The sequence below is a fragment of the Juglans regia genome, chromosome 4 (assembly GCF_001411555.2).
Source record: "Juglans regia cultivar Chandler chromosome 4, Walnut 2.0, whole genome shotgun sequence".
Taxonomy (NCBI): domain Eukaryota; kingdom Viridiplantae; phylum Streptophyta; class Magnoliopsida; order Fagales; family Juglandaceae; genus Juglans; species Juglans regia.
Window position 1 is genome coordinate 10,425,178 of NC_049904.1, and position 26,229 is coordinate 10,451,406.

At 34.8% G+C, this 26,229-nt stretch overlaps 3 protein-coding genes and 1 long non-coding RNA gene across 5 annotated transcripts; 1 reads left to right on the top strand and 3 right to left on the bottom strand.

Annotated features, from left to right (window-relative positions):
- Nucleotides 1-2,923: 2,923 nt before the first annotated feature.
- On the bottom strand, nucleotides 2,924-4,210 carry LOC108992539. The gene is made up of 2 exons (XM_018967138.2): nucleotides 3,599-4,210; nucleotides 2,924-3,151 (listed from the first exon to the last, which is right to left on the bottom strand). Exons 1-2 carry the CDS (start codon nucleotides 4,208-4,210, stop codon nucleotides 3,137-3,139), a joined length of 627 nt encoding a protein of 208 aa, XP_018822683.1. The 3' UTR covers nucleotides 2,924-3,136.
- A 60-nt stretch (nucleotides 4,211-4,270) lies between these two features.
- Nucleotides 4,271-8,866, bottom strand: LOC108992592. 2 transcript variants are annotated; one of them, XM_035689392.1, is made up of 2 exons: nucleotides 8,077-8,866; nucleotides 4,271-5,089 (listed from the first exon to the last, which is right to left on the bottom strand). In XM_035689392.1, exons 1-2 carry the CDS (start codon nucleotides 8,209-8,211, stop codon nucleotides 4,475-4,477), a joined length of 750 nt encoding a protein of 249 aa, XP_035545285.1. In that variant the 5' UTR covers nucleotides 8,212-8,866; the 3' UTR covers nucleotides 4,271-4,474. The 2 variants fall into 2 exon arrangements, with proteins under 2 accessions (XP_035545285.1, XP_035545284.1); XM_035689391.1 differs by lacking the exon at nucleotides 8,077-8,866 and adding an exon at nucleotides 5,274-5,805 and having other exon boundaries at nucleotides 4,313-5,089.
- Nucleotides 8,867-8,904: 38 nt separating this feature from the next.
- LOC108992596 lies at nucleotides 8,905-10,525 on the top strand. The gene is made up of 2 exons (XR_001996360.2): nucleotides 8,905-9,037; nucleotides 10,157-10,525. It is a non-coding gene; the product is annotated as an uncharacterized LOC108992596 (long non-coding RNA).
- Nucleotides 10,526-18,163: 7,638 nt separating this feature from the next.
- Nucleotides 18,164-25,890, bottom strand: LOC108992591 (protein DETOXIFICATION 21-like). Its single transcript, XM_018967188.2, has 9 exons — nucleotides 25,646-25,890; nucleotides 23,140-23,431; nucleotides 21,983-22,524; nucleotides 21,667-21,753; nucleotides 21,466-21,522; nucleotides 21,017-21,255; nucleotides 19,300-19,418; nucleotides 18,550-18,636; nucleotides 18,164-18,437 (listed from the first exon to the last, which is right to left on the bottom strand). The coding sequence occupies exons 2-9, from the start codon at nucleotides 23,404-23,406 to the stop codon at nucleotides 18,357-18,359; spliced, it is 1,479 nt and encodes a 492-aa protein (XP_018822733.1). The 5' UTR covers nucleotides 23,407-23,431; nucleotides 25,646-25,890; the 3' UTR covers nucleotides 18,164-18,356.
- Nucleotides 25,891-26,229: the final 339 nt, after the last annotated feature.

Below are 26,229 nucleotides of genomic sequence, written 5' to 3' on the forward strand. Positions count from 1 at the left end.
AAAGTTTCATGTTAACTTGTTGAGATTTGTAATCAAATCTCACTGTGGTAGTCTCAACTACCATTCCCCCCGAATGGTAGATTTTGTTACAGGATCTGAAGGAGAATCGAGAATCGACCAACTGAAAATGATTGACTAAACAATAGTGTGACGTAGATGGTAGTACAGTAGTTACCTCATTACTACTTGTATTTGTGGTATTCAATCTCCAACACTCTTTTGATCAAAACCATTTTGGACTAATGTTGTGATCTCAGTTGTTTAGTATGTCATTATGTATGAAATATGTTTTAAATATTTGGGATATTTCGGTTTGGTGCATAGTATTGCTGAAGAAAAAAATTATTCACTGTGAATATTGCATAATGCTAGATGCATGTTAGGAATATTGCATCTTATATGTCATGAACGGGGTTAGGTAACCTTGTGTTGCATGTCTCGATACTTCAAATGTCCGTCTGATCCCAAGCGAAATTTGGGGCGTCACAATGCACATGCATTAAATCCTGTCCACTTCAATCATTTTATAACAAAAACAAAGAGTTCTCTCCCAAACTGCAGTCATCCAAAATAACCCATAAGGAATAACACAGGAAAAGAAAAACCAAAACTGTTAAAGCATATATACATACAGGATACATAAAATAGAATTTCTAAGCTCTCCCTCTTTTCACATATATAAAAGTCTATCTCTGTGTGTTGCATGTGGACAGGCAAGAAGATGCACGTTTTCTCTTTTCTTTTCTTTTTTTCATTTTTTGAATTAAATTAATTCTTGGTTCACTAGCAGTACTCAGATTTTCACTCTAGTTATTCTGGGAGGAACAACAGGACTTCAATGGCAAAGGTAATGGCTACAACGTCAGCTACCACGTTCAAACAAAAAATCAAGAAATCTCCATCAAAATCAAGAAGTCCATGTTTTTCCTCTCTTATTATTTTTTCAAACAAAAAAAAAAATCAACCATAACCATGGTCAATAGTAAGAAATTAATCAAGAAATCTCCATCAAACCACAAATAAAAAAAAATAACCATGCTCAACAGTAAGAGAATAATAAAAAAAAATTTCTAAATCACAACAATAACCATGCTTGAGACAAATTTTACAAATCACAATAATAAGAGCAAACGGTTGTAGATATTATGAGAGAGTTAGGAGAATAGATACACAAAAATCTAAAATCAAGCTGTCGTCGAGGAGAGGCTTCATGCGGGGGCTCAATCGTGTGAATGTCGATAGGTAGGGGTTTCGAGAGTGAGAATAAAAATGGGGAGAAGGATTTCGGGAGTGAGACTGGAGGCAGATTTGGGGAGTGTGGGAGTTTCTCGATCTCTCACGGGCCTCAGTCGTTGGGTTATGGGAGTGAGGGTTAGGGGAGTGAGGGAGACAATGGGGAGATGAGTACTTTACTTTAGTAAGGGAGAGAATGGAGTGTGGGAGTTTCTCATCTCTCACGAGGCCTCGATCGTTGGGTTATGGGAGGGATGAGTTACGGGAGTGAGGGAGAGAATGGGGAGATGAGTACTTTACTGGAGTGTGGGAGTTTCTCATCTCTCACGGGGCCTCAGTCGTTGGGTTATGGGAGGGATGAGTTAGGGGAGTGAGGGAGAGAGAATGGGGAGATGTGTGCTTTAGTTTAGTGAGGGAGAGAATGGAGTGTGGGAGTTTCTCGATCTCTCACGGGCCTAATTCGCCATAGTAAATTCATTGGATAATGATATCTTTCCCTCCCGTCTACAACTAGTTTACCTCCCATGACGTGGCAGCTTAGCTTTTTACCTCTAAGGTTGCTTTTGGATGTTGAGAGGAGTTGAAATGAGTTGAGTTTTTTATGAATAGTAATGAGTTGAGATTGTTGAATGAGTTTAGTGGGGTCCACTTAAAGTGAGTTTAAAATATGTTTGGATGTTAAAATGATTTTAGATATATTTTTATGAAAAGTTGTAAAATAAATGGGACCCACCAATATTTTATACTATTTATGTTACAGTAAAAACGGAACACTGCACGCCGAAGGCACCAAGAAAATCCGGTTTTCAATTTGGCTCCATTGGCACTGTAGCTAATGCCGCCAGCCTTGACCATGCTTTTTTTTTTTGGATTGTGAATAGTGTCCGTATTCTTTGATTATTGTTATTTTTTATATTACTTTTTCTTTAATTTTTTTTTTTTATCCGTTTCCTTAGGTATCATTTTTCATATTACCATTTCATTATTTTCATTTTTCATCACTTTTATTTCATTATTTGTATTATTTGTTATTTATGATTTGAGTAAAATTAGTAGTGCCAAGTATCATTATATATCTTTCTTAAAGTTTTTATTTGATTGTATAAAATATTTATTTATTTTGTAATGCAAAATTTTTTACAAATAACAAAATTAATAAAGAATATCATTTTATTATTTAAATTAGTCAATGCATGTAAAAACGGAATTTCCACTACATTTTGTATGTAAATTCCTTCTTGAAATGTAAAAAATAAAAAATAGAAATAAAAAATTATTGAATTAGTTGGAAAAAATACTACTAAGAGCATGGCCACATTTTATTTAATAATTTATTTACATATTAAACATCGATATATATAAATAAAGGGTCCCGAATTGACAATCTATTGTTTCATACTGACGTAACAAAAAAGATTGCAATACCATACTAGCAATTAGGTGTTTCCTTATTGACCATAAGTATGCTCCTACATAGGTAATGCAATAGCATCTCTAGTTGCGGCCATCGCCTGTGCTGATGCAGTCAACATGTCAGGAACATGAGCTTCTTCACTAGTGTTGTGATCTGCATCCATTTCTGGATAATCATCGGGATTGCTATATGCTAGAAAATCCTGATCATTAGGTGTAACCATGCGGATGAAGTTATGGATCGTACAACATGCAATAATAAGATATCGTTGTCGAGTTAGAAGGTATGGGGGCATTAAATTTAAAATTCGAAAACGCTTCTTCAACACACCGAAAGTTCGTTCAATGACATTCCGAAGGGATGAATGCCGATAATTAAACAGATCTTTATATCCTTGGAAGGTACGAGAGCCTCTTCGTTCAGATCTATGGTACCTTACCCTCGGATATGGTGGCATAAATCCTTCGGTACAGGGAAATGCTGAATCTACTAGATAATAATAACCTGAAAATTTAGAATAGAATATTAGTCATTTATAATGTTTGAATAATCCAAATTCTCGCAAACTTTCAAGGTACAAATAAAATAATGTGTAAAAATTACCCTCTTCAGGCCATGGAAAATGGTTCTCCGGATGACTCAATGCATCAATTAAAACACGAGCATCATGGGCTGTACCCTCCCACCCGGAATATACGAATGTGAATTTCATATCGAAATCACATACACACAAGACATTCTGGGAAATCCTGTGATTCCGATTTAAGTATGCATTTGCTACGGAACCCGGTGCAGCTGCATGGATCATGACCCCATCCATTGCACCATGACATTTTTGCAAATTTCATTTTAAATTCTCATTAATTCCAAAATATCGTATTGCAAACAGTTTTTGTCATTTGTAAAATTTTAAGCTACGAAAGGACCGATCATGTAATGGGCAATATTTACCTCGAACCATGGATAAAGTCTTGGATTTCCTTCAATATAAGGCATCACCCCAGTTGTCTGGCTCCGTTTAATCACACGGCGCGATAGGCGACATAATGCACGCATTACGTTGTACACATGTCGATTTATAGTTTCAACCGAATGTTGAAACAAATTAGCTGCATTCCGTTGAACGACACCATGTCTGACAGTGTAACAAAATATTCCTAAGGCTTCCTCAACCGTGACCTCTCGTGACGAATCACGCAACATAGCATCGCTACGTAAACGATCACATAAACACCGGAATGCATATACCTCCATTCGGAACATCTCATAACAGGTGTCAGGATGTCCATTAAGTACTGCGATGATGTACTGATAACCACGCAAGCCAATGTTATGTTGTGGCCTGGGCATACGACGTTGGGCATGGAATTGCTGCTCCTCCATCAACATGCCCAAAAGAAGAACCGCTTCTTCCGTACCATCGTTACGGCTAGACCATGCGTACCATTCCGCCCACGTATCAAAATCAATTGTACTTGACGCGTTACTACTAGAGCCCTCCTCACTCGTGTCATTCTCCTCGATATTGTCGTCATCATTCCACGCATTGCTATCATTGTCCATGCTTTCCTTTGAAAAAAAAGATGTTCACATAAATATTAAACATTAAATATTGCATATGAATTTGTCATCCAAATAATAAAAGGAATTCATATAGAGCAGGAACTTAACAATGCAAAATGATTTAAAGCCAAATACCAAGTTTGAACTTAAATTAGACAACACGAAATAAGATTGTTAGAAATCACACACCATCTACTAAAGTTAAACATAAAAATAATATCTCATTTAGTTTAGAAAAACATAGCAAGTCCGAAGTGGGTATGGTCAGGATAGTGACCAAACCCAATCTATTCTCATCGCTGGGGTCATGTTCTGGAAGACATTTAGGACATGAGGATCCATAAACGCTTTTACTGCACGAAGATGAAAGTCCGGTGGTAGGGGAGGGGTGATATCCTGCAAAAACTTCATACACTGTGCTACACTGTTAAAGCCTGCATCTGACCCACTATTCGATCCTTCTCCTCTACTTCGCTTGGTGCTGCAAAGTTCAAGCATCTTTGCATCCAATTCTAGCCGTTGTTCAGAAGTGGCGGCAAGTTTCTGTATGGCATCACTAAGCACTGGTGAGAATGATGGTCCGGCTGCGTCCCTACGTCGCCTACGAGGAGCCCTTCGCTGTGAGACCCCTCTTTGAGTCGATGGAGTCATGGTAATGTCATCCAAATCAACCGTCGTGTCTAATCCAACGCCACTACCCAACACGGGACCTCGGGCCCTCAATTCCTCCTCCAGGTGCTGCTCCTCCTCTCTAGAAGGGGGTTCTTGCGTTGAAGCATAATGCAAGACCCCTGTTGCGACGGCCTGACCAAAAATCGTGCAAAGGATGTCGTAGTTGGCACAGCCGTTGGTCTTGTACTTTTTCCACTGGGATCGGACCTAAGAAATAGTAAAAATAATTACACAAGTTGAAACAAATTGATAAAATCATTTAATCATTTAATTGGCCATAAATTATAAATTGATAAAAGCATTTAATCATATATTTAGCCATAAATTATATAAAGAAAATGCAAGAAATCTCAAATACATGAAGGTTAAGCCAAATGAAGACGGTGTTTACCCGGATCGCGTTTGCCCAATGTTCTTCCGTAACAACAACAGTTTTTGTGATGGGGTTCCAACCCATCCCCGTTTGGCCCATTAAATCTGTAAACTCGCGTTGCGTCTTCTTAAGACGGGCAATTTTTCCCTTCACTTGTAATGCATTAACTGGTCTAATTCCAAGTTGATTGAGGCGTGTGACAAGTCGGTCTATGTCACGACTTGTAACTCTAGACCCCACCAATTTACCCTCCAATGTTTCCTGGTACAAAATATCAACCAACACCTCCTCCAACCCACCAGACCACAGTTCACGATCACATATAACCTCTATGTCATCCATGGTATGCTGCTAATGGCGAACAATGACAATGCAAATAATAGACAATACACTTACGAGTAAGAACAATGCAAAAATGTATTTGTACTGGCAATGTTTTAATACCTTGTTCGAGGACCTGCTGGATGAGCGTAGAAAGTAGGGTTGCAATTCAAACATAGCAATTAGAATGAAATCTGCTTTTTCCAGTGAGCTCGATTAACAAACTTAAAAGCAGAACAGGCCTCTTACAGTTCTGACAGTTAAATTGAAATTTTCATAATTTAGACGCAAAAACTTCTGCACAGATTGGCGTTCCCCTCTATATATATATATCTAATATCTTTGCAGATTCAATATGATGACTCTCTGACTCAGTAATTGAATGTCTATGGAACTAAATTATGAGCATTAGAACTAATCATATCCTATATTCTCGAAGCTGTTGGAGCACGCGGGGATTAGAACTAATCATATCCTATAGAAAGTAGGGCTGCAAGTCATACATAGCAATTAGAATGAAGGTGTAAAACCCACAAATGAAACAAATACTACCCAGTTTAAAATAATATATATATATATATAAAATGAAGGTGTAAAACAAATTATTTTTAATAATTTGAGGGTGTAATGTGTCGGTTTTAATATTTTGGAGTTGCTAAGTACAAAAGTTCTAATAGATTGCAAGGTGTACTTATTCAGAATAAAAATCTATTCCAAAATTACCAACAAACAAATTGTAACGAGAAAATATAAAACTAAAAAGTAGACAAGAAAATAAAATAGAGTTGGAAATGAAAACTCTTTAAAAGAAGTTTATAGAATTATATTACTTTTGTACTGTATCATTAATTTCTTTGCCCGAATCTCTCACTACCAGCTCAACCTCTTCCAGTTATTGCTGACGCGTCCCCCACCCTTGTCCATAACCTCACTAGTAATAATCCCTCTCTTCGTTATCTCTACAACCATTTCCCCCCTCCTAAAAATATATTCCCCTTCTCCCTCAAGAGTACCCTCCCCTCATAACAATGCAAGTTTCTTTTGATGTTTTTCTTAAAGATCAAAAGAAATAAACTTATATATAAACGACTATTAGCCACTACGATCACATCACTGTTTGTAAAATTATCAAGCCTACGTAGCCATGTAGGGATATGCACTCCTGGTCTCAAAGGGCCACTTATGTTGATTAAAAATATCATCATAAGTGGCCCTTTACTCGGCAGGAAGCACGGGAAGGTGCTGACCCCCCAAACCCCAACATTGAAGCCTTTATACTTTGAAAAGCAACCCATAAAACAAACAGCTCAACTCTCCCACCCTTGGGAAAAGATCAAATAATCTAGGCAACTATTTTGCCATATCTACCTGAATACTTAATTCATATCTGTAAACTAGAGAGAGAGAGAGAGAAATGGTCTTATACTGGTTTCTAATCTCTGGAAATCGAGTAATGACCTCAGACCTATCTTGGGAAATTGACTGAAACTAATGGACTGGACTTGATCATATTTTTTATAGCTTCAAATGACTTTGCACTGTTTTCTTCTGTTTGTTTTGTATATATAAGCACAGACACCTGATGTTTATTGCACCATAACAAATTAGGACCGCAGTAGATATGAATTATTTGTTGAGGAATAATCCCACATTGACTGTGGACAAGGTCTTGGGCATGTTTATAAGCAATGAGCAATCCTCTCTTATACAACCGGTTTTATGAGATGAGTTAGGCCCATTAATTTCATCATGGTATCAGAGCCTGCCACAGGACGAATGTGGGCCTACACTGCTTACCCCGTGACAAGGACCAAAAAAAATACTGGCCTGCACGTGAGGGAGGGTGTTGAGGAATAATCCCACATTGACTGTGGACAAGGTCTTGGGCATGTTTATAAGCAATGAGCAATCCTCTCTTATACAACCGGTTTTATGAGATGAGTTAGACCCATTAATTTCATCAAACCACCGGCATACATACATACATACATATATGTGTATATATATATATATACACACACACAGAGAAACATATCATGGAGCTGTTCTGCACTCAAAATACCCGGCAATGTTATTATCTCTTTCATCAAAGAAGAGTGGCCACCATCATTAATCCACTAAATGTGTTTGCTATTTTATTGGGCTATATATATATATATATGCTTATGTGTAAAAGTACTATCGATCTAAAGCATTTCATCCAGTTAGAAATCGAAAAAAATACTATCATGTCATCTCTGAATTGTAATGCTAGTAGCTATGTTTCACACTTTTTTCTTTTAAAATGCAGTATATATCTTCAGTACTACTGCTGAGTTTTTTTTTAATGCAGTATAGGAAAAATGGACCTATGGAGCCATTTGTTTCTAATCTCTCTCTCATTCAGTAGTGCCAATTACAATCCAATAGTTATTTAAAATTGCAGCCCCGACGTTTGAGTAAATACTTATGACATGCATATACGCCAAATGCTTAAAATAAAGTTCAGATAGTTGCTTACCCGGTAAGAGCGCGTCTTCGGAGCCGTGATTACTAATCTCTTGATGGCTCGCCTTCGATTGCGAAGCTTCACCGTGGAGGTGCTTTGCTTCCGTAGTAAAATTGTGGTGGGTTTAGTTGAGCTCGGTACAGGCATTATATAGGAATACAACACAGAGCAGGGCACGGGTTTACAATAGCAGATGGAAAGTTGATTGGATTGCTGCTTGAGAGTAGAGATCAGTTTGTAAGAAGGAATCAAGTCGTACGCAGATGCGTTCTGTTTATTACCACGCCGAAAGGATGTTCGCTAGGGGCTGCAATGAGCTCAGACGGGAAGGACAAGCCCAAAGGTCCTTCGCCACTGTTGGAGCACGAGGGCTGGAAAGGATGGTGGATTTGACGAGGGGAACGTCTTCCGTTCAAACAGGGGCTGCACACATCTAACATCCAACCCCTCGACTATGGGGGACGATGGTGGGATTCGATTGCCCTACTTTCGTGATCTGCCTTCTTGCAATTCCAACTAGGCTTCACAATGGCGCCCGATCAAGATGTTGGCTATGGAGGAATCCACTCGGTTTTGAATGAAATGGGAGTTTTGGAAATGTTGGGGATGAAGGACGGGAAAGAGAGAGGGAGAGACAGTCAGAGGAGTTATTATAACGGACTGTGTTGAAAGACAAAGCATTCAGGAATCTCTGCTGAAAGTAGCCAAGATGAGTTTACGGATTAAAATAATTTCAAATTCGGGCTTCATGTGTGTTTGGGTGACAGAGCTCAGTTCAAATTTGAACTGAGTTGAGATGCTTTCAGCATCCAAACGAAGCCTAAAGTAAGGATATAAAGTAAGTCCTCAGCAGTACGAACTATCGAAACATCTGAAATTCAAAAATAAATTTCAGTCCTCCCCGCGCTCTCTCCCCACTCATCATCTCTCTCGCAACTTCGCCCATCGGCATCGTTCGGCGCGTCCATCTCATGTGAGTATCTCTCCTCCGCCTCTCTCTCTCTCTCTCTCTCTCTCTCCATTGGTTTTGGCCGACAATGGTTGACGTTTACTGGTTATATGTGCTGCCACCATCACCGTTGCAACTCCAGCGCTGCCATAAACACCGCCTGAGACGCCCCTCTCGAACTTCTAAGTAAGCCCAAGTTGTTTCTCTCCCCCCTCGTACGCTTGCATGGGCCCTAACCTCTCTTGTGAAAAATCATAGATTGGTCCACCCCCACCCACCGGCGACACGCTCCATTGGTACAAGATTGATCTACCTCTCCCTATCTCTATGGCTTAAATTGTCATAGGCCGTTGTGAATAATGTCCGAATGGACATTTTTTTTCTCTCAGCTAGATTGTTCTCTTGTTTTAGTCAATCTTTGTTGTGATTCATTCATTATATGCCCATTCCCCCCCTAATTTGGTTTTCATTGCTGCATATTCGGTGGCTGGTTGTGATTGCTATGTATTATTCTCCCTGAGTCGGTTGCGAATTTGGCCCTCTACCTCTTCACAATTGAAGCTTTCAGCAAAATCCCTTGCAACAAATAAATCTAACTAACCAAGAAATTTACAGTTTTGGATTAATCTAATATCTAAAAAAAGGATATAGGGATATCTGAAATATTAAAACGAAAGGATCTAGGGATTCAATAAAAACCTAGGAGGTGAGATTGTTTGCACTTGCTCATGTTCTTGATTATGCCTGGAAATGGATATTAATCATAATCCGTACTTGACTTGTTATTCCTGGGTTTTTATTATTTTTTGAGGTTTTGGTTGATCAAAGGCCTTTATTTTTTTAGTTCTTTAAGCAAAATCAGAGGCCTAGAATAAGTTCCATTTTGGAGTTTGATATATAGGTTTGTAAACCTGGTTTCTTTCCATCTTTTGGTTGAGATTATGTAGGTAACACATTGAATTTGCCTGCAAACTCAAGGCACTTCCTGTTATTTTAGTGGAGTCAATTAGGGATTGAAATGTTTGTAAAGATTAGTTCTTTATTCTTTTATTTCGTGCACTTTGAATGTGGTCCGTCTTGGATAAATTTTCATGCACTTTGAATATGGTATTGGATAAGTCAAGTTATTTCTTTGGTTTGCAGTTTGGCCAATCATGCAGCTTTTTCACTTGGGTAGAAAAAAAAAAATCCTAAATATGGTACAAGCATGACAGAAAGGGAACTAAATGAACAGTTGGTGTCTGAAGCTGCTCAAATTCATTTAATGAACGAACATGAGGTATCCAAAGCACAGGACGATGATGGAACCAAAAGTTGTTCGACATCGAGTAGAACTTGAAAAGCCAAACACTGGAGCAAAAAATTAGTGACTTTTAGTTAGAGATATTTTGAAAACTTATAATGTTGTAAGCTTATAATGTTGTAATTAGTGACTTTAGTTAGAGATATTATGGATTGTAAGTAGGGGATATTTTACACTTTCACTTATTGATGTAAATAGTTGTTGGTTAATTGCAGGTGAGAGTTGTGCTTGCATTTAACACACAGGTATTTGTTCGTTATTTTCATTACACATGTATTTAGAGACATGTTGATTAAAAACTTTGGAAAATGGGGGAAAAGGACTTTCAAACTGTAATACTTTCATGTGGAAAGGTATCAACAACCACCTAATTCACCACTTGTTTTAGTGCTATTCCAAAACATCTAGTTTTTAACATAATCATTTTAAACATATTACAATGAAATAGTAGACATTACAACTCGGCCAAAAAATCCACGCATTACAATTAATTTTCCACTGACCTATTACACATTACAATACAACCAGAAACAGTATACAACTAAATTTCAATTAATCTACCACATGACAATCAACCAAAATCTGTACACATTATAACTAATTTTCAACCAGACCAAAACACTATCCCTATCCAAAATTGTACACATTACAATATGATTTGGCTCTCTTGTAACATTTGACCTTCACAAAATGGCCATTACCCTCGTGGGAAAAATATAAAAAATCATGGAAGCATCATATAAGTAGAACCATACATTCCAAAATGATAAATGTAACACCCTCTATTTTAGTAGAACCCGCCATTACTTAGAACCAGCTCAGGTACAAAAACTAGGGAAGCCAGGGACACAAGGTAGAACCAACCTAGGGGCACAAATGATCGAGTAGAACCAGCTATCAGAATCAAATATGCAACCACAACCACATCGTGGAAAAATCCAGTTGAGGGACACAAAAAATGCCCATTCTAGCATTAGTCACAACAACCTCCTATGTGGCCATATCTCAACAGTGACAGGGAGAGGCATGACGGTACCTCTATGCTGGCGCGTCTTGTTGGCCGCATCGAAGGTGTAGTGGCAGTGGAAGGCATCACCCATGGGCGGGTGGACCAATCTATGATTTTTGCACAAGAGGGGTTACAGCACATGCAAGTGTACGAGGGGGAGAGGAACGACTTGGGGCTTACCTAGAGGCATGAGAAGGGCGTCTTAGGCACTCTGTATCACTGGAGTTCCGATAGTGGAGGTGGGGGCGGCACCTGAAACCAGTAAACATCAACCATTTTCTACCAATGGCCCAAAACAGGTGGGGAGAGAGAGAGAGAGAGAGAGAGTTGAGGAGAGATGGAGGGAGGGAGAGAGACTCCTGTGATGAGTGTCGAACAGTCTCGGTGGGCAGAACTGCAACAGAGATGATGCGGAGGAAGAGAGCGCGGGGAGGACTGAAATTTATTTTTGAATTTGAAATGTGTCGATAGGCTGTATTGTTAGCAGTTATTTTAGATGTTTTAAAAACTAAGCTGCCACGTCATGGGAGGTAAACGAGTTGTAGACGGGAGGGATGGGTATCACTCATTCCGAAGCACTTTGGTAAAAGATCTTATTTGACACACGGATGGCCTCATATATGATATATGTGAGGAATTTATTTGGGCAAGAGAGTGTTCCGTTCAAGTTACGTAACTTTTACTGCCTTTAAATTATATTGTATTATTAAACTGGAGGCCAGTACATATTAAAACTTTGATGTATTCTTTTTGGTTACTATACAAATTCCAAATGCATTTTTTGGGTCTGAAAATGCTTGAATATTTTTGGTATTTCTAATATGTCTGATCCGATAAGTGTATGTGCATTTATGCGTGCAAGGTTGCATATTTGATTTTTTGTGTTTCTTGTAAGACGTCTCATTAGGGCTGGGCACCGACCGTTTCAGAGTCGGAGGGCCCAACTTCCGACTCCGACTTTGTCGGAGATCGAATCGACTCCGACTCTGAGATGAAGAGAATCCGCTCCGCCTCTGACTTCAACTTGTCAGAGCGGAGTTGGATTTTTGGATTTTTTTTTAATTTTTTTTAACTTCATATTTGACCCACTTTTTAAAAAAAAAAAAAAAAAATTGTGGGCTTTCAAATTTCAATTTTCTCAAAATTACAATTTAAACTTATTAAACTTTTGATTATAATAAAAAATACAACTAAATAAAACAATTAACATACTAACATACATTCAAAATTAAAAATAAAAAGAAAGTCATATTTTTACATGTACTCCCATCATCCATGATTCCATATCCACATCCAACTAATCATTACAATAAACAAAGGCACCGTATACGAAATGAAGATTAAAAAAAGAAAGGCAACGTATAGTTACTATAGTATACTATTATAATTACTATGAATCTATTTTTAATTGTATTATATATATATATATGAAGATTCATAAAAAATATATGATATATATTATTATATATGAATATTAAAAAAAGAGGCACCGTATATGAAATGAAGATTCAAAAAATAGTATTACTATTTTATATATAATATAGTATTACTATTATATACTATTAGTCTATTACTATATCTTATAGTATAATTACTAATACTATAGTATCATACTATTAGTATGTTAGTGATTTAATATTATATATATATTAAATCTCTAATCTCTTATACTTGATATATATATTAATATATATAAATATTAGTAATACACTAATAGTATTAGTATATTAGTATTAGTATTAGTTATACTAGTAGTGATATTAGTTATACTAATAATTATATTAGTATTAGTTATTATATTAGTATTAGTTATTATTAATACTATATATTATACTAATAGTGATATTAATACTATATATAGTTATAGTGATTAGTATAACTACATTAGTATTAGTTATAGTGATTTAGTATAACTATATAATATATTAATATAAGTTATAGTGATTTAGTATAGGTATAATAGTATAAGTTATAACTATAGTCTATAATAGTATTTGTATAAATATTAGTATTAGTTATAGTGATTTAGTATAACTATATTAATATAAGTTATAGTGATTTAGTATAGGTATAATACTATAAGTTATAATTATAGTCTATATTAGTATTATTAGTTATAGTGATTAGTATAATTATATATTAGTATTTGCTATAGTGATTTTAATTTAGTATAACTATATAATACTATTAGTATAAATCATTGTACTAACTATATCACTGATAGTATTAGTATACTAATACTAGTATGTCACTATAGTTAATAGTATCATATAGTAATATAGTATTAGTAATTAATACTATAGTGATTTATATAGTAATTTATATATAGACTTAAAGTGGATTACTAATAGTATTAGTATTAGACCATAAATCTAATTAATATAGTAATGTATATTAGAATTATTAATATATTTATCAAAAGGAATATGTTGAGAATTTATTAAGTCAAAAAATATAATTAATACAAGATAATGTTATATAAAATTTATATGAATAATACTTTAGTTATTATACATTAGTATTATATATTATTCTAAATTTATAGATTAGTGTTTATCCATTAGTATTACATGTTGATGTTATTATGCATCTTAGTGTTTATAGTATATTATATATACATTAGCATTACATGTTATTATATTTATACATTAGTAATTTAGTGTTACAACTTACATGTAACATGGTAGTAATATTGTAAATTTGTAATAGTATGATATTTACATATAGTCATATACTAAACTATTATTATTTATTAGTCAATTTAGTCTATATATTATAGTATAAATATATTATTTAACTAGTATATTATTGAGTTTAACTAATTATATAAGATATAATTGTATAAAATTTAAATGATTAATATATAGAAAAACACATATATTTTTATAAAATATGTATAAAATCGAAGGCGGAGTCGGAGGGCCAAGTCGGAGGCGGAGGCGAAGGCAAGTGTCGGAGGTGGATCGGAGCGGAGTCGGAGTCGGTTCTTCAATGACTCCGACTCCGACTCCAACTCCGACTCCGACTCTGATTTCCAATAGGGAAAAAACTCCGACTCCGACTTCGACTTGTCGGAGTCGGAGCAGACCCGGAGCGGAGTCGGATTGTCGGATTTTTGCTCAGCCTTAGGTCTCGTGGTATACTTTGATTATTTCAAGGACATAATTTGATCTAGTTTTTTTTATCTATTGTTAGCCATCCCAAAACACTACTGAAGGGTTGGACTTTAGTGGAACCCAGTTTGGCCTTGCAGTGATTGAGACTCAAGAAAATGTAATTAATCTTATTCAACTTTGTCACTCTCTCTAAAGTGATTGATTTTGTTACGTGTGGGTGAGTTTTTAACTGTTATATTATGTTCACAGATTCAATTTGGGTTGGATAACCCAACCGGATAGCTTCTCTGGGACACAACCATGGCTATAAGTCAATATACTTGGGGAAACTCTGGTTGATGAGTAGAAATGATTGTACTGATCGTCATGCTAAATTTCAATCTCAAGGAATATTGTACTGATCTTCAAGTTTTTAGTGCTATAAGATTTTAAGATAATTCAAGATGCGCGTGCGCGCGCGCGGACATATATATATATATATATATACTAGTAAGATGTTACGTGCCTAAGGCACGTATGCGCAGTTCAAAGCACTAATATATTTTATTAAAATAAAAATAAAGTACATATATCTTATTATTTTATTACTAATATATATCTTAAAAGTTATTGAAAGATAGGCTATTTGTAAATTATTATAATGCTTTCCTATTATAATGAATACAAAAAGACAAATCTACATAAATCTGTTTTCCTATTATAACGTATTTTCAAATTGGAAATTGAATCCATGCTTATTATTATAATAAATCTACTTTATTAGCATATTTAAATATATTAATAGTGGAATAGAAACCAACAGAAATCATAAAAGTAGCCATAAATAGAATGTAAATGAAAATATAATTGTATCCCTATGTTCTGTAATTATTACAAACGGATGGAAAGTTAATAAAAATCAGCATATTCCGTTAAAATAAGAAATTTCTGTTAAAACAAGAAAATTCCGTTTCATATGCTCTTTATATATAGAGAGATATATATATATATATTTATATATACATGTTATGCATATGGAAAACTCCTGGACGGATTGTATGCATATACTGGCAACGTATATTGGCAACGTGTCATGCCTTTTCAGACAACATTGATCATTGATTATGTTGATAATGTTGAATTCATGAGCTAGGAAGCAATTGGTTATGTTGGAGAGTATTAACCTATGTGCCTCTACTGATCTTCAAGTCAAAAATAAAAGAGGCACTGCATCAACAGCAGAACAACCACAGCACTTAGGGTTCCATTGCGGTATCCCACGGCTGGTCCTTACGGCAACTCGATATTGAAAATGCCTTTCTCCATGGAACCCTAACTGATACAGTCTTCATGCAGCAGCCTCAAGGATTCGTAAGTGCCGAACATCCTACTTATGTGTGCAAATTTTCCAAAGCTCTGTACGGCCTTAAGCAAGCACCACGAGCCTGGTTCGCTCAGCTTAGTTCCTGGTTAACAGAGTATGGCTTCTTCCCATCCAAAGCTGACCCGTCACTTTTCATGCTCAACCAAGGTAACACTCATATGTTCCTCCTTGTTTATGTTGACGACATCGTTGTCACTGCATCGAACAACTCTGCCATTGATGCTTTAATTCATGATATGAGCATAGCCTTTCCCGTACGTGATTTAGGCAAACTTACATTTTTCCTAGGCCTTGAGATTGATTATACTGTGAATGGTTTGTTTCTTTCTCAAAGAAAATACATCAAACACCTTCTGTCCCGCAGCAACATGCTACAAGCAAAACCCATTACATCCCCAATGGCCTCCTCCACCAAACTATCTCGATATGATGCTCCAGACTTTGATGATCCCTCTCTGTATCGAAGTCTAGTAGGAGGTCTCCAATACCTCTCTTTCACTAGACCAGATATATCATTTGCAGTCAACAAAATTTGCCAATTTATGCACTCCCCAAAAACCTCACATTGGGCTGCTCTCAAAAGAATTTTAAGATATCTCAAGGGGACGATCAACCAAGGACTCTTTTTTGTTTCCAAATCAAATTTCACTTTGCAAGCATATTCCGACGCTGATTGGGGCGGATGCCCAGACGACAGAAGATCCACTGGAGGATTTTGCATTTTCCTTGGTAAACATCTGATCTCGTGGTGCTCCAAAAAGCAAAAGACAGTTGCCCGATCCTCCACAGAAGCTGAGTACAAATCCTTAGCTTCCACTGCTGCTGAGCTACTGTGGCTTCAAACCTTACTTCGAGAACTTAATCTTCCACTGCATCAAGCTCCCACTCTTTGGTGTGATAACCTTGGAGCAACTTATCTATGTGCAAATCCTGTCTATCATTCCAAGACAAAACACATGGACATTGACTATCACTTCGTCAGAGATCGTGTTGCAGCAAACACCTTAAAAATTGCCTTCTGCAGCTCAAAAGAACAACTAGCAGATGTCCTCACAAAGCCTCTCGTTGCTGACAAGTTCCTCAGTTTTGTGACTCGTCTCAATCTGGTTAACACCCCCTTGGACTCGAGGGGGCATATTAACCTATGTGCCTCTACTGATCTTCAAGTCAAAAATAAAAGAGGCACTGCATCAACAGCAGAACAACCACAGCACTTAGACTTAGAATAGCACTTTACGAATTGTATTATTTTCTGTTATTTCTCTACTGTTGCATAACAAACTTATTCTTCTTTCTCTCCTTTGTAAGAATCTATATATAGACCACTGTTGGCATAATGAAAAGCACGGAGGAAAGTTCCTTTGCAATTCTGTTATTCTGTTCTCCTAACAGAGAGAATGTGAAGAGGCAAGATCTCTATTCACTACAAAGATTCTTCCTTAGATTTGATAATTGATTTACATTTTGTTTGTTCAATGTAGTATATATTCACTTCCATGCAATAGCTTTCAAAATGATTCCCGCAAGATCTATCCAGGGATTGTAAAATATTATGGAAGGTCCACTGTCTGCCTTGCTATATTTTAAGGGTCCTCGGACTGCACTTGTAGAAACCTGGGAGTATCCTGCACTGGCAGCTCTACTAAAGATAAAATATGATGAAATCAATCAATTCATAAACTTCAACAAGGAATTGAAAATGCAACATTAACCCAACAAAGCTTACAAAAACTTCATAACCAAAAGAACGACTGTCTTTTTCACAATTTAACAGCAGAAAGTTTTAACCTTTCTTTCCACAATGCACACGATAAAGAGATCAGTCAAGTTAACTCCATGGGAATTTCTTGTAGGAATCATGATGTATTCAGTATTCATGCTTGGAGTATTCAGTGAGTGCTGGGAAGCGCGTTTTTATTTCGTATGGGTAGTAGCAACTCTCTTTATTTTTGTGTATTTTCTCTTATCTTCGGAGGGTGGTCATTATGGCTGAAGAATTATCGGATTGATGGGGAAGACTTTCGCTATTGGAAGAAGAAAAAACAATTATTGAGATAAAAGAATCGAGTAGCATCGGCATTTTCAAGAGTTTTATGGTATCTGTGCATTTGAGATGTGATGACTTTGTTTTTAAAACAGGTGGTTTGTTACGTAAAAACTATCTAATATTATTATGAAATGTATGTCTGAATGTATTTTATTCTGATACAAATATTTGTTAGTACTTTTCCGCTGCTAATTATTCATAATGCTAGACACGTGTTAGGAGCTTTCATATTACCTGTCATGAGCGAAGGGAATTATAACCTAGTGTTCTATGTCCTGACATCTTGATCTCCATCAAATCCCAAGAGGGAGGTTAGGGGCATCACAACATACATTGCAGATAAATTAAAATTAGTTCTTTCAATACATCAACTTACATCTTCACAGAAACATAATTCAGTCTCAACAATCAACAACAAAAGGTGTCTGAGAAAGAAAATAACTTCAGATTTCATTTTATTTTATTAAGATTTTCATATGATGTAAGATGAATGGGAAAGCTAAAACTAGGCATCTGATGCAGCAGGTTTTCCTTCTTTACCATCTTCTGCTCCCCACCTTTTAACCCTTTTATGTGCCAAAATTACCTGCAAATGTACATTGTACATGCATATACATGTATGAATAAAATGGGCTAATGTAAAACTAGAAAATAAACTGCTATAATTAAGCTGACAAAAGGCAAACAAAAGCTAATACCTGTTTGTCCCAGTCGGTTCTATAAGTGATAACAACGAGTACAAGAGTCTGAACAAATGTTCCAAACAACATTCCAACCCAAACACCCTACAAGATGAGATTGACTGATTGAGAAAAACATGAAACATTTGCAGTTGAACTTTGCATGGAAATATGCTGATCTTTGGGATGATATTTTACATTTTAACAACCATTTCTTTCCTTTTAACATTACTCATGTTTATAGAGAAGGGAACACTTTAGCAAATAGTCTTGCGAATCAAGGAGCTATAGGCAGCACTGTAAATTTCTCTTCCATTTTTTAACTTTCCAAACATATGGTTGGCCTTTTCGCTTTAGATTGTACAGATATTCCCAACTTTCGACATTAGATTGTTCTTCATGGATTTCTTGTATCAGTATTGTATCTTTCCCATCAATGGCTTTACATAAGAGCCTGGTTTTGAAATTTCCATTTGTTACCCTTATGCCCTTATGTATAAGGTATTCTTCCACCACAAGTAAAGGTCTATAAATAAAATTGGGGTACCATCATTTTCTTTAAAAAAACAAGTTTGCCGTTAAACTTACTTATGTGACATGTTTTTATAGGTAATAATTTAATATGACACAATTTTATTAAATCATGGCATATAAACAGTATGGAAGATGTGTCCACACTAACTGGCAAATTGAATTCTTCCTGTTTTAGCTTTTGGAGTAGTCAGAAAATACAGATTCTAAACACAACATAAGAATGGAAATGCTCACCTTGATTCCCATATTAAAAAGATATCCAAGAACAGCACCAACAGGAATTCCAACAAGATAATAGCAGGCTATGTTAACATATGCTACTGTGCTCTGCCACCCAGCTCCAACAGCAACTCCTGTCCACAAAAATCAACTACTTTACAACTAATTCGCTAATGTCATCAGAAGTAAATTCTTTCAAAATGCGGAAAATATTCATTTTGACAAGGCAAATGCATTATCTATTGGGTTGGAGAAAGGTCTTCCAACCCAAATGATTGGAGGAAAATTTTGTTCCACTCCTAAAGAAATGTCAAAATTAACAAACTAATGTTACTTTGGCTAACAAAAATCTAGTCCAAATTGACTGAGATTAGTTTCTAATATCCACTTCATTTCATCCCACTAATTTCTTGATGTTGATGCTAAGTCAAAATGTGAAATGCACATTGCAAATGAGTCCTTAACTCAATACTGCATATATAAATAATAAAACTTTATAATAGTTTAATGATAGCCACAATTTATCCTCATTATATGAGTAAGCTTGGTTCGTGGAATGAGGATTCGTGAGAAAAACTTTGAACATGGTAGCTGGAAACATGATATATTACTTGTGTGACATCATTTTTTGCTTTCTCACTTTATTCGGGGGATGACACTAAGGCCTCGTTTGTTTTTTGAGATGAAATGAGTTGAGTTGAGATAAAAGTTGAAAATAAAATAAAATATTATTAAAATATATTTTTTTAATATTATTTTTGTTTTGGGATTTGAAAAAGTTGAATTGTTTATTTTATTTTGTGTGGGAATTTGAGAAAATTGTAATGATTAGATGAGATGAGATAAGTTGAGTTGAGATGAACTCAAAAAATAAACAAGGCCTAATAGATATGTAGAGAAGGGAAGCTCTACTCTATTGTTTACAATTGGGAGTCTTTGAGAGTAATATTTGAATCAGATTCAGCTATTCTTGTCCACTAGTTTTTGAATTCAAAATGGGGGATGACATCGTATTTTCTTTTCAACAAGTTCTATCATTTTCTCTTCAATATTCTTACAGGGAAAGTAACTTTGTGGCTGATTGTCTAGCTAATGTAGGGGCTGATGGTGTTTCTGTTACATATTTTTTTTTTGTCTCTCATATTCCTAAAAAGGCATTGTGGTTATAGGTTGGAACTACACGAATTTATTTCGGTCTAGACACTGATTTGATAAGCTGATTTCTTGATATTTCTGGTTTGCTGGTTACTTTTGGTTGAATTCAGTGCTTTAATTGGTACTTATAGTTTTCTGTATGGTTATAGAAATTTTAGTTAGTATATGTAGGATATATTTCTCTTATTACATTTTAAAGATTGGTTTTGGGATTTTTGTGCCCCCAAGTTTTTTTTTTTTAACCATAGTTTTCCTCAACCTTAAGTAAGGATTATTAATAAAACTAGGGGTACTGTCCTCTTAAAAAATATCACGAGGGTGGTCGGACAATCCTTCGGCCACAGGGGATGACATAAGCCAGGACTAAAATGTCCTCCTTGGAAGTATTACAGTTTTAAGTTTTAAAAATCTAAAAATTTCCTATTCTAATACCACAGGGTTGTTAATTAGTGTTCATTAAAACGCTAACAAATTAAGGAATAGTTATTCAATTCTAGGGATCTATTCCAGCTACCAAACCTAAGTATTTTGTAGTCATCAGAGAAAATAGAACGAGAGATTGAGAGGGGAAGAGTACCAGAGAGCACAGGTTGAATACTATTCAATAGTATCGATACAGCCAGCAAGGGTGACAAGCTTGCAACTGCTTCAACAACCTCCTGACTGTCGGTGAATATGTAAGCAATACGTCCTCTCACAAAGAGGAAAACTAGAAAAAGGGCAAATCCAATGACAAATGAAGTCAGCACTGTATTCAGAATTGAGAACTTTGCCGCTTTTGAATCCCCTCTTCCCAATTCATTTGATACCCGAACACTGTAAGATTTCAATCAAGTATCAGTACAAGAATGAGGTTAAAACATTCGTAAGCATATTTTACGAATAAGTAGTTCTAATGCTTCAACGTTGATGAAAAACCCACATTCAAAACACATTTTCAAGTGGAGAAAAACTACTCTCACCAAAGCTTAATGATCATGAATTTGATGTGAACTTATGTTTCAAGGATGGAGATGATGGTGATACCTTGCTGCAGCCAAGAATCCCAGAGATATCATCATTTCTAATCCATTGATGTTAATGCTGTAAAAATAGATCAGATATTTCAATGATCAAGGGGCATAAAACAGAATTTCTTGTGTCTGGATAATGTTTCCAATAGTAACATGATGGCACGGGTATGAAAACATGACAAAGTAAAAAGGCAGGGGAGCCTGAAAGAATTACCATATAGATAGAGCATCAATGGAGACCTCAGCATTTTTCATGAATCCTGCTAGAATAACCAACCCTGTATTGTAGCAGATCTCGAGACTATCACAAATAAAATAGCGTTCAGTAATAATTATAATACAAAAGCAATCATGTCAGTCATAAAACCTTACAAGGAACTCACAAACTTCAAAAGGTCATAAATAGAATTTCTATAAAGAAGAACAATAACTGTTTTTCAGGGGAAAAAAAAAAAAATACTATGCCATATTACTTTGGTCTGTATTTAAAACATAAAAGTCTCTGAACACCATGTTGGATAAGTGCTTACCAGAGCATAACACCAGATGACACAGAAAGCTTGATAACAGGCCAAAGCTCCTTGAAAGCGAGTGATGAGAAACCTTTCCATGTTTGCCGACATCCTCCACACATAACAAATGCAAGCTGACCGATATTTGGAATCCAATATGCTAACACAGTGGAGAACATTGCACCAGGAATCCCAAACTTATACTTCACAGTTAAAAGCCATGAGAGGAGGAGGTGGATTGCAATTGAAAATGCTGCCAAGTAAGTTATGATCACGTTTTTGCTCTGTGCTTGTAGGAACATTTGACATGTAAAACTTGGAATCAAGGAAAATAGCACGGCAATGAACCAGTGACCAATGTCCCCTCCAATATCTGCTATATTCTCATCTTGGCCTAAAATCTTAAGAATTGGGGTTGCGAAGATAAGTAGAGGAAGAAGAAACAATGAGGTGCAGAACAAGACTATCCACGATCTTTGAAGATATACTCCAAGCATGTTATATTGTTTCGCACCGTATGCTTGCCCACAGAGAGTTTCCAGTGCACTTGCCATGCCCAACTGCACTTCCGAATTTACAATTACAATTCAAATGCAGATTTCATTATCAATTGCATGCTGTTATCACAAAAACAACGATAAAATCATCAAACAGAGAACTCGTCCTGTCAAGCCATTTTTGGATGCAATTTACAGTTAATAATAACATGTAAGATCAGTTGAGTGATTCTTGCTTTTGTGTTTTCGTTTTTGTTTCTCTTGGCAGCATCCATCTCACAGTACTTTTGTCCAAGTATTGAAAGATTCTATTTCATATGAATTTGAGAGCTTTAAATGATAGATAAATAGGCACATGAAATGAGTGTTACAGTATTTATTGAACATTCAACCTTGCGCAAAAATATAAACAAATAACAATCAATACTGTGATCTTTCTCCCAAACGTTCAGGTAATAGTACTTGGGGAATCTTGATCATCATTTTACTTATATAATCCATATTGCATCCATCTCCAGCCCCTTTCCAAATGGTTCAAGCAAGAGGAGCCTGCTCCAATATCATGATCCATTAAAGTCAGGGCCATGGTGATGAGACCCAAAACCATTTCCATTCGAAGCATAAGCCGATGCTAATTTGTCATCAAACTTACAAGAAACCAGAATGGCAAAAACATACCAGGACGCCGCTTGAAAACCTCAAAAGCACGGTATATACGATAGAGTAGGCAGCTAGTTCTGCAGCACCAATGTGACCAATAAAGGCTTGACTGATGACATTGATCCCAAACGTGGTGCATCTGGTCACTATAGCAGGCCCCGCCACAACCCACATCTTCTTTGTCTCGCTCCAAACCTTGTTCTTTAACGACACTTCATGATCTGCTACAGTTACTTCTGCTCTTACTGGTTTGCTAAGAAGCTCCTGGTTGATATCTTCTTCCATTTTCACACCATTAACACAAAACTTTCTGCATATTTTATGATTATCAATAATCCGCATTATATATATAGTGAGAAAATTAATATCTGATATTAACAATTCGATGTCTGAATTTTCAATTTTTTCATAAAATTAATAGGTACCTCCCTCAATTTGCCGTCAGAAAATTAACGGCTAGTCATATGTTAGTCTTTCATAGGCTAAATACGTGTCATCAATCTCTATGACAGCCAATCAAAACTTGACTTGTGGCCTATGAACATCTTATACTCGTTTGTTTTGAGAAGAGATGAATTGAAATAAAATTTAAAAATTATATAAAATATTGTTAGAATATATTTTTTAATATTATTTTTATTTTAAGATTTGAAAAAATTAAATTATTTATTTTATTTTATGTAAAAATTTAAAAAAATTATAATGATTAAATAAGATGAGAATAATTATAAAAATAAACCAAACAGAACATGAAAATCTAATTACTTATTATTTTTTTTTTTTAGGGTAACCATACCAAGGGCAGAGAAACCAAAATTCAAAATCATAGCAGAGAACACTGACAACACTATATTTGTCATATTTAACTTGGATGAACTTATAAATACTTTCAGATTGGATCGATGTTTTCACCTTTCTTCAACTACTAATTAGGAAAGACTTCATTGAATGAAATTAAACTTCTTTAGTTTTATCAATGATATAATTGACAGAATATGGATTTTTTATTTGATTATTTTATTTAATTTTTGTGGCCTTTGCTTTTAATATTTCCCGTGTTTAGATTTTTTTAGTTATATATTGTATTTATCCTACTGTTCGTAATTGATATGTTTTTTGAGATTTCATTTGTTTTATTTTTTTGCTTTTTAAATTATATTTATGTTTGTTTTGTTATCTATTTCTTGAACGTGTGGCATGTCACATATATAGACGTGACATGATCAATGGATAATTGATAGATAATCTTTTTGAACGAAACGTAAAACCTAGGGATTAATTTATTTTGAAATCCAATGAGTCAATGACCATTTGAAAAAAAAAAATCAAATAGCATTTTCTAACGTTTCCCAAAAAGGGGAAGAAAGAAAAGTAAAAAAATTATAGAGAAAATGCATTTACATTTACCTAAAATTTTTTTATCCGAAGAAATTATATCCGAAATGAACACAGAACTTCTATTTTTAAATCCTAAAATTGTTCGAAAAAATACAAAAATATTTTTAATGTTCTGATGACACAGAAAATAGAGATATTATTTATTTAATGTAATTGATGGAGCTACTATAAGAACAAGTATTTTATTTTTATTTAGTTTTAAAAAGAGTAACATTTTCAGATGATGACCATTAAAATATTTTATCAGGACCTTGAAATTATACAGTTTGAAATTTTTGTGTATTCTAATACGGATGGCGCTATTATCTCCCCTCGATCGAGTAAAAACAAGCTCAAAGGCATAGTTTTCTACCGAACAGAAACTCATGCGAAGGTTAATGGCATGGGAATTCTTCGAAGCTAAAACTAATGCTATTATCGTCGAGTGCATTTAGCCCTTGCATATTTTTATAGTTTATCTCAATTCATCTTATTCTATTTAATTATTATAATTTTTATAAATTTTTACATAAAATAAAATAAATAATTCAATTTTTTTAATAAAATAAAAATAATATTAAAAAATATATTTTATCAAGATTTTATTTAATTTTTAACTTTAATCTCAACTCATTTTATTTTATCTGTAAAAATAAACAAATCTAAAAGAATATCAAATAGACTGTATTAATTTTTTTCCACGTAGATATCTCATATCACATTTGTCCACCTTTTATTAAAGAGAATAAGCTAGACTTATACTATTTTGCGTACTCTAAAATCACAAACAAGATAAAAGTAAAATGGAGTTTAAAATATTAATTTCGTTTGTTTTCAAAAAATATCTCAATTTATTTCATCATTATAATTTTTTTAAATCTATACATAAAATAAAATAAATAATTTAATTTTTTTAAATTTTTAAATAAAAATAATATTAAAAAATATATTATAATAATATTTTATTTATAACTTTCAAAAATATCTCAAAGAAAAATAATCACAGTGAACTAAAGGATTATAAACAGAAAATCATTCAGGATAGCTTGTTTATATATTTCCCTTCGCTGTATAGCAGTGAATGATTGCTAAAAAAATGAACAAAAAGTCACAGAGAGAGAGAGAGAGGGGGAAGGGGACGACTTACATGGGCAATGTTAGAAAGGCCGAAGAAGGCTTAGCAAAAGAGGTTGCAGTCTGCAGAAATAGACTACGCGACCGAGGAAGTACTCTTCCAGTCTTGGTATTCACCAAATAGGATGTTCACAATAAGAAAGAAAGGCAAAGTAGGGTAGCGGAGCTATTTGAGAGAGAAATCATTAGTGAAACAGTATTCGTACGTTAAACATCATCACAACGTGCATTTCTGGAAGCCCATTTACTAATTTCTGGTTTCGTTGACCATAAAAGGTGATGGCCCCAAGAGATAAAACGGTCAAGGTCTCGTTTGTATTTATAATTTATTTCAATTTATATTAATTTATTTTATTTTATTATTATTATTTTTTTAAATTCATATATAAAATATAATAAATAATTCAATTTTTATTCTATTATTTACAAATCATCTCAATTTATCTCTAAATCTAAATCACTCCTAAGAGTATTAGCAGTGGTTTATATATTTTCATTTGTAAAATTATTTTTTTTGAAGAATAATTTTTTATATGAAAAAAAAAATTCTCACAATAATTTATGTATTTTTAAACTAAACAATAATATTTTTATTTG

Coding starts and splice junctions, on each gene's coding strand:
- LOC108992539 (XM_018967138.2), bottom strand. CDS start 4,210: ATGGACAATGATAGCAATGCGTGGAATGATGACGACAATATCGAGGAG.
- LOC108992592 (XM_035689391.1), bottom strand. CDS start 5,597: ATGGATGACATAGAGGTTATATGTGATCGTGAACTGTGGTCTGGTGGG. Junction 5,090..5,273: donor ATTGGGCAAACGCGATCCGG/GTAAACACCGTC, acceptor ACTATTTCTTAG/GTCCGATCCCAGTGGAAAAA.
- LOC108992591 (XM_018967188.2), bottom strand. CDS start 23,406: ATGGAAGAAGATATCAACCAGGAGCTTCTTAGCAAACCAGTAAGAGCA. Junction 18,637..19,299: donor TTTTTAATATGGGAATCAAG/GTGAGCATTTCC, acceptor CTCATCTTGTAG/GGTGTTTGGGTTGGAATGTT. Junction 18,438..18,549: donor GAACCGACTGGGACAAACAG/GTATTAGCTTTT, acceptor GTACATTTGCAG/GTAATTTTGGCACATAAAAG.